General features: G+C 37.6%; 1 protein-coding gene across 3 annotated transcripts; it reads left to right on the top strand.

Moving 5' to 3' along the window:
• LOC109335468 (lysine-specific demethylase JMJ25-like) lies at positions 1-8,302 on the top strand. Of its 3 annotated transcripts, XM_019571608.1 has the most exons (13): positions 7-2,034; positions 2,261-2,382; positions 2,792-2,891; positions 2,984-3,116; positions 3,203-3,266; positions 3,544-4,177; positions 4,824-5,150; positions 6,090-6,338; positions 6,405-6,896; positions 6,981-7,053; positions 7,124-7,209; positions 7,382-7,501; positions 7,923-8,302. In XM_019571608.1, exons 1-13 carry the CDS (start codon positions 220-222, stop codon positions 7,992-7,994), a joined length of 4,287 nt encoding a protein of 1,428 aa, XP_019427153.1. In that variant the 5' UTR covers positions 7-219; the 3' UTR covers positions 7,995-8,302. The 3 variants fall into 3 exon arrangements, 2 of the variants coding, with proteins under 2 accessions (XP_019427153.1, XP_019427149.1); XM_019571604.1 differs by having other exon boundaries at positions 8-2,034; positions 6,090-6,896; XR_002106206.1 differs by lacking the exon at positions 6,981-7,053 and having other exon boundaries at positions 1-2,034; positions 6,090-6,896.

Here is an 8,302-nt window from a genome sequence, read left to right as displayed (position 1 = left end):
TTTAAATTGAACCGGTGACGCTAACAATCATGTGGTTCTGTCTGAATTTAGGAACTTTGTCGTTTTTCACGTTCCCCAAGAAACGTCACTTCCTCTCTCTCTTACTCGTCACTGTCTCCATTGTTTCACTGAGCTTTTCCTCTTTCCTCTTTCACTCTACCAGATTCTGTCATTACATTTCACCATACACATTTCATTTCTTCTCACCTGTGTTTCTCAATGGATAAACCAGCCTTCATAAAAGGGAAGAAAAGAAGAAAAACCGAACCTGATGGGGTCGATGTTGTTGACGATTTTGAGGTACATTTTAATCAAGTTAATGATTCTGTGGATGAAAGTTTTAATCTTTTGTTTGGTAGAGAGGGTGAACAAGTTCAAGTTGGTGGATTTAGTGAAGGGTGTGGAAATCTGGGTGATGAGGTTGTTGAATTTGAAGCTGATAGTGGGAATAGAGTTGGTAGTTTGGATCAGCCATGGAGCAGTGAAGGTGCTTGTGAAAATGACCCTGTGGCTCTTCCTCTTTCTGGAGGAGGATTACAAGAGCTTGGTGAAGCTGGTTTTTGCAATCTTAATGATCAGGGTTTGCAGCCACAAGAAAGGGTTTGTGAGGAAGATGATACCACTTTAATTGGTAATGATAGGCCCAACATTGCAGCCCCAAATGATGATGGTAATGGCCAGGATGACCCACGCCGAGGATCAATTAACAAGAAAACAGTTCCTGGAGTTGAAGAGGGAATGGAGCTATTAAATGGTGGAGCTGTCACTAACGAAGAAGCAAGAGGTGAACCCTTGAGGCTGCAGGCTAAGAGAGGCCGGCCGAAGGGTTCCAAGAATAAGAGTAAGGGGTTGAAAGGTAACAATGTACACGCATGTGCTGAAAATCCAGGAGGGTGTGGTAAATGTGCAGGTAAAAATGTTGGTAGCATAGAGGTGTGTGGGTTAAATCGCAGGTCTGGTCGGCATAAAGGATCAAATAGTGAGAACACAGTTCTTGGAGTTGAAGAGGGAGGAGGTGCTGCCATTGATAAAGAGACAAAAAGTGAAGCCTTGAGGTCACGAGTTAGGAGAGGCCGGCCTAAGGGTTCCATGAATAAGAATAAACAGTTTAGCATGGCCCTGAATGCACAAGGTGTTAGTGGAAATGATAATGCAGGAACAGATCGGATGAGTCTCGTTACAAGCTTAAGGAATGGAAGATCAAATATCTCTTGTGAGAAAGATCAAGCGTTACCTTCACTCATGGGAGCTAGTGATAAAGGTGCACAGCCAAATGAGATTGCAAGCCCAAAGAAGCGTGGTCGACCAAAGGGTTCCAAAAATAGAAAGAAAAATATTGTATTTGTTAGTAATGCAATTGCAAGGCCAAGAAAGCGTAGTCGACCAAAAGATTCGAAAAGTAGAAACAAAAATATTGCATTTGTCAGTAATGCAGCTGGAGTTAGAATTGCATGGTCAAAGAAGTGTGGTCAACCAAAGGTTTCAAAACATAAAAGAAATGATGTTGTGGATACTGGTAATGAAGTTGCTGGTGAGATTGCAAGGCTAAAGAAGTGTGATCGACCAAAAGGTTCAAAAAATAAAAAGAATGTTGTGCATGTTAATAATGAAGAAGAGAGTGAGACTATTAGGTTGGATGGACCAGATGATGGGATCATTTCTCCTGAAGTTGAGGCAGACAAGGGTGGAACAAAGCTTGGCAGGCCGAAGGGTTCTGGTAGAAAGGAAAATGAGACTGCTAGGCCTTTTGATTCAGAGTTTGAGAGCCATGGTCTTGTAGCTGAGAAAGATGAAACTGCCTCCTCCAGAAATGATATTGATCAACTTGAAGGTAATTATAGCCAAGAAAGATGTTTAAGAATTACAAGACATACTATTAAACAAAGGCAATCAAGGGTTTCGACATGTGAAATTGGCAGTACTCAAAAGAGATCCAGTGAAAGAATCAGAAAGTTGTTAGTCGAAGGCAAGAATTTTAAGGGTGATGAAGGGGAAGAAACTACATACCATGAATCAGAATCTTCAGGTTTGACGGTGGGTTACCCTTTAAAGTACATTCGTGTACGTTCAGCCTGATATTTGCATAGTCAACTAATACCATTACAAAGGCAGTGATAACATATTTCTGTTAGAAATTTTGCTAGTTCTATTTCCGTAGCATCGATTGTTTCTCTTTATGAGTATATAATTCTATTTGTTAATTCATTCTTTTTCTCGAAAATACCAATTTGAATTTATTTGCACTTTGTTCTATTTTTAGGGTGATAGATGGAAAAAGGAGACAAAGGCTATGTGCCACCAGTGCTGGCGAAATGATAGGACTGTTGTCATTTGTTCAAAATGCAAAAGAAAGCGGTATTGTTATGAGTGCATAACAAAATGGTAATGTCAACTGAATGCATAACATAGTGTCTAATGAATTACACTAGGTTTTTCCTATATTCTCTAATAAATCATCCTAAAAGTCAATTAGCAGCATTTAAAATTATTCATTACGAGTTTTGCTATATTCTCCTAGTAAATCCAAATTTCCTAATACTAAAGAAAGCAAGTACTAAATGAAAACGTAAATCCACCATTGTTTTGGAAATCTAATTAGCATTCAAGACTTTTCCTATCTAGTAATTATGAGGATTTAAAATCATTTGTTACACTATAATGTTAATTATCATATCCATATCCAATGAGAACAAGTTCACGAAAGAAAAAATATTTTAATTTGAGTTCTAATTATCTTGAATTTTCAGATAGGATCTGATGTTCAGTTGATATTTGAATTTAAAAAATGTAGGTACCCAGAGAAAACTAGGGAGGAGATTGAGATTGCTTGTCCCTTTTGTCTTGGTAATTGTAATTGCCGATTGTGCTTAAAGCAGAATATATCTGTAAAGGTGTGTTTTTTCTTTCTTTTGCATTCTGTTATGTTTCTATTGCTTATGTAGCGCTGTTGGCACTTATTATGAAATGAATTATTTATCCACAGACTGGGAGTGGTGAAGCAGAGAAAGGTGTCAAATTACAAAAGTTGTTTTACTTGCTTAACAAAACTTTGCCTTTACTCCAACATATCCAACAGGAGCAGAGATCAGAGTTGGAAGTAGAAGCTACAATGCTTGGTATCTGATTTATTTGATTTAGTTATTCATTGATTTGTATCAAGTTGTTGGACTAACTATTTATTTCAAGTGTACAATTATCTCAGCCTCCCAGTTGGTAGAAGAGGATATTATGCAGTCGCTAATTGATGACGATGATCGAGTATATTGGTATTATATCATGAACCCTAGTTATTGAGATTAAAATTCTGGTCATCTTGGATTTTTTATTTTTAATGTTTTGGTCAATGTGGGGAGTGTAATATGAGGGAAAATGGGGTTGAGTGTTATATTGAGAGTAGTAAGTGTTATTTTCGCTCATTTTAATTCCAATTCACTATCTCACTTTATAGTTGTAGGCATAATTTGATTGGTCCTGATTATTTTCTATAATCTCCGAGATTAAAAAAGTTTCTTATTCAAATTTGTTGATTTTCTTTTTTCACAGTGACAACTGCAATACATCCATTGTTAATTTCCACAGAAGTTGTCCCAATCCTGATTGTAGATATGATCTCTGTCTCACTTGTTGCATGGAGCTAAGAAATGGACTTCATGGTGATGATATTTCCTTTAGTGCCAGTGAGGGAAAAGCTGATACACCATCTGTAACTTCTGCTTGGAGAGCAGAGATAAATGGTAGGATTCCTTGCCCTCCAAAAGCTAGGGGAGGTTGCGGTACTACTATCCTTTCACTCAGGCGCCTTTTTGAAGCTAATCGGGTTGATAGTTTGATTAGTAATGTAGTGGAACTGACTGCAAGATATCAGCCACCTATTGTTGATCTTTCTCTGCGATGTTTAGTGTGCCATAGTTCCGTGAGAAAGGCAGCTTCCAGAGAAACCAGTCATGATAACCTTTTGTACTGCCCGGATGCTGTTAAAATTGGAGACGCGGAATTTGAGCATTTTCAATGGCACTGGAGAAGAGGTGAACCTACTGTGGTTAGGAATGTGTTGGAAAAGGGTAGTGGCCTTAGCTGGCACCCAATGGTGATGTGGAGGGCTTTTAGGGGGGCAAAGAAGATATTGAAAGAGGAGGCAGCTACTTTTAAAGCAATTGATTGCCTGGATTGGTGTGAGGTACACATTTGGTTTACAATATTGAGTTTGCTACTCTTTTTCTTATTCCTTATTTCCCAGTGTGCTAGCATCCCATATTCCGGCCAGCTTTTACAATTGAGCACACTTAATCATGAAAATTCATAATTTGATTTATGATAATTATCTCACACTTTCGTCAACCAGACAGTATGATAAAATTAGAAGTTAATTTCTATATGGCTTGATTTAAATGCACAATTGCTCCATTTGGGGTAAGATGTATTAGTCATAGTCAGCTGTTATAGCCACCCTGGTTTTTTTTGCCAAATCCTCTCGAATAGCTTTAAAATATCCTCAATGGCATTTTTTCAAAATCTAATGCTGAATTAAACACACACTTGTACTACACACAATTCTACCCTTGCTAAAAGTTCTTCACATGTGCCTCCAAAATACAACCGTCCAACTATACGCGTTTGTCTTACATTTCTTGACATGTCATACACTATGATTTACATGCTAAAAAAATAAGGCATATATATTTAGTCATCAAAAGCTGTTCGGTAGACTCCTGACAATTTGGTTATCAAACAACAACGAACTGACCTTGGTTTTCAGTTTTTGCTAGGAAATTTCTATTGTAGTTCTGAACTAAGAATATTACATGTTCTTTATGGTGCTGCAGGTTGAAATTAATATCTCTCAGTTCTTCAAAGGCTACTTGGAAGGTCGTAGGTACAGAAATGGATGGCCAGAGATGCTGAAGCTAAAGGATTGGCCTCCGTCAAATTCTTTTGAAGAGTGTCTGCCACGGCATGGTGCTGAGTTTATAGCTATGCTTCCCTTTAGTGACTATACCCATCCCAAATCTGGCATTACAAATCTTGCGACAAATCTCCCGGCTGTTTTGAAGCCAGATTTAGGCCCCAAGACATACATTGCTTATGGATCTTTGGAAGAACTGGGTAGAGGTGATTCTGTGACAAAACTACACTGTGACATTTCAGATGCAGTAAGTTTTAAACTAGATATTTATTTCTGTTTGAACTTTAGGGTATGTGGCTATGTAATCAGTCTTTTTTAAAACTCCATAATAGAATGAGAAGAATGTTTTAGTAATTTGTGCGTCTTACTGAAGACAAGAATCTGTGATATATGTTGGAAGGAAAAACCAGGAGTCTGCAAGATTTAAATCTGTCACACTTATGGTGATTGATTTTCTACCCCTTCAGGTTCTTCATGTCTGGGTTCCTGATTGGTTCCGTTCCTTCGAGTGTCAACCAAGGTGGGTTAGAGTAGAAGTTTATCTAGCATCATGATGGATGGCAATGTACTGACTGGGCTAAGGAAGATTGCTGCATTACACAGTATGGTGGATCTGCTTCAAGTACCCCTCTTCCAGCAGTGGAGTGTGGGGTTGGTACACTCCGATACCCAAATAAGTGTCGAGGGAGAAAATAGGTAGGTAAATAGGAGAGATAGTGATTGAACAGTGTTTAGTGATACTCCCTAAGGGTAGAGAATATGAGCCTAGAGCCAATTGGTTTTGAGATGAAACCTTAACATGGTATCATAGTCAGAGCTCAAATCTTCCTGATTCTCCCTCATGGGCCAGGAAGATCTTTTTGCCTGGTCGGTCAGGCTTCTTTGGGGGTGTGTGGAAGCCCTACGTCAACTGCCCCAATCTCTTGGATGTGGTCTATATATTTTTGTTAGGCTACTCCTCTCACTGCCAATTGGTTTTGAGATGGAACCTTAACAAGTAGTAAATAGTTACATTTGTGTAATTAGTGTGAAGTTATGTGCAATCTTGGAAAACAAGTTAATTCCTCAAGAAAATTAAAACGTAAGTGAAATAGTTCACATCTCACATGCCATATGCATGTTTTCTTTATTCTCATGGTTCGTAGCAGTTGCTAATTCCACTGGAGTCATTCTCTGTGTTGACCAGGTCAATATTCTGACACACACAGCTGAAGTGAAGACGCCACCATGGCAACACAGAATAAAAAAGAAGTTACAGAAAAAATATGAAGCTGATGATATGTGTGAGCTCTATGGTAAAGACAACAAGGCAATTGGTTCAAGTAGAATAAAACAAAGAATGCCTCGCCTAGATATTGGGATGGATCCTAAAATCCTTGAAAAAGAAAAAACTATTAGTAGAGACTCTACCTTACTGGGAAGCCAAACAACAGAAGAAAAACTTAGTGAACAGCAGAGCAAATACATGAGTTCTGAATCAAAAAGCAGGTCTATGCCTTTTGAGAAGTCACCCTCGTGCACCGGGAAGAATGTTTCTGATTTACACTTCCCTCAGAAGCAACTTTCATTTCTTCAATATGATTCTGTTTGTGGAAATGTGGCTGAAAGTTATAGCTTATTGAAAGACGGGACAGATACGCGTCGTGACCTCCCTCTTGATGAATCTTATGGACAAGATCATGGTAATGATGTTGAAAGATATCCTGACACCACTGAATGTAATCAACCTTGTATTGGAGCCCAAGAAACAACATTCGTCAATGAGTTGAGTTGTCCAGTCATGCCATGTTCAGAAACCAAGATTGGCAAAGTAGAGTCACTTGAAAATAATACACCAAGTAAAAACTTCTTTCAAAATGATGACCATTTGGAGACTCAACATGGGAGCGCTGTGTGGGACATATTCCGTAAGCAGGATGTACCCAAGCTAATGGAATACCTAAAGAAACACTATAAAGAATTTCGCCACGTGAATAATCTACCAGTGAATTCTGTAAGTATGGCTACCTACCTTCTTTGGATTGTTTAGTTTATTTTATTCTCAGAGTAAATATGCTTCACTTTTCTTTTACTTCAGGTGATTCATCCCATTCATGACCAGATCCTTTATTTAAATGAGAAGCATAAAAAGCAACTAAAGCAAGAATTTGGTATGAAATTATGCTTTAACTAGTTATTTGTTTTATGTGGATCTTGTAACCATGATTTTTTTCCTCTCAGGTATTGAACCGTGGACGTTTGAGCAACACCTTGGGGAGGCTGTTTTCATACCTGCAGGATGCCCACATCAAGTGAGAAATAGAAAGGTAATCACGCATCTCAGTTCTATATTAAAAATCAATGACGGAATTTACATGTCCTACATTTGTTTATGGTTTGAAGAGTAAGGGGAAGTCAGAAAAAAGAGAAAGTAGCACTATATAATGTCATAGTTAAGTTAATCAGCACTAATTCAGAAGCTATGATTTTATTTCTCAGTCTTGCATAAAGGTGGCTCTGGACTTTGTTTCACCTGAGAATGTTCAAGAATGCATTCGACTGACCGAGGAATTTCGATTGCTTCCAAAAAACCATAGATCTAAGGAAGATAAATTGGAGGTACATGTTTGCATAATTCTTGAGCACATTATGACCTCAGATTTTGCAATACTTAGGACAATATTTTGTTTTGAAACATCAATGATTAACTGTATTTGTAAGTTACATGTCACAAGTTTCATAGTTGATATGATTAAGTTTTATTCTCCATGGAATAACATTGTGAAGTTCATTCTTCTATCTCACTTCTGTGATCTGGAGTATATAATAATGTCCTTCAAAAAGTTATTTTGTACTTCACTTTTTAGCTTTCTGGCATCTCATAGTTTGCATGCCATGTTAGTATTGGATATACAATCTAAAATGCTTAACTATATGCACTATTTAATCTTTTTATGATCAAACAATTGGAACCATATGTATTATTCATGAGCTGTATCTAGAGATATTTCTTACTCCATGCTATATTCTTTCTTCACAGATAAAGAAGATGGCATTATATGCTGCAGATGCTGCAATAACTGAAGCCACTGAACTGATTGGAGGAAAATAAGGAATTTACTCTTGTTTTTTCTTTTGTTGCCATGCATTATTTTTTAATTTGATTAGTCTTCTTTGATGTATAGTAGTCTCACTGAAGGTTTCTTAAAGCAGCGGAAAGCTTGAAAAGTGCATGACTTAAGTTTTCCTATTTTGCCCTTTTTAGTCCAAATCCTTGAAACAATTTCTCTATACTTTCAGGATACGAATGTATACATTTATCTTCTCTAGACTCCACTATGTAGGAGCCTTGTGTATAGCGCTGCCCTTACTGAAAATTTCAGTGGTTGGGTAACAATGTAAACTAGCTTTTGTCATCAA

The sequence above is a fragment of the Lupinus angustifolius genome, chromosome LG02, assembly GCF_001865875.1.
Source record: "Lupinus angustifolius cultivar Tanjil chromosome LG02, LupAngTanjil_v1.0, whole genome shotgun sequence".
Taxonomy (NCBI): Eukaryota; Viridiplantae; Streptophyta; class Magnoliopsida; order Fabales; family Fabaceae; genus Lupinus; species Lupinus angustifolius.
The sequence above is the reverse complement of the archived record's forward strand: the minus strand, read 5'-3'. Positions and strand labels throughout refer to the sequence as shown.

Coding starts and splice junctions, on each gene's coding strand:
- LOC109335468 (XM_019571604.1), top strand. CDS start 220: ATGGATAAACCAGCCTTCATAAAAGGGAAGAAAAGAAGAAAAACCGAA. Junction 2,035..2,260: donor CAGAATCTTCAGGTTTGACG/GTGGGTTACCCT, acceptor TTCTATTTTTAG/GGTGATAGATGGAAAAAGGA. Junction 6,897..6,980: donor ATAATCTACCAGTGAATTCT/GTAAGTATGGCT, acceptor CTTTTACTTCAG/GTGATTCATCCCATTCATGA.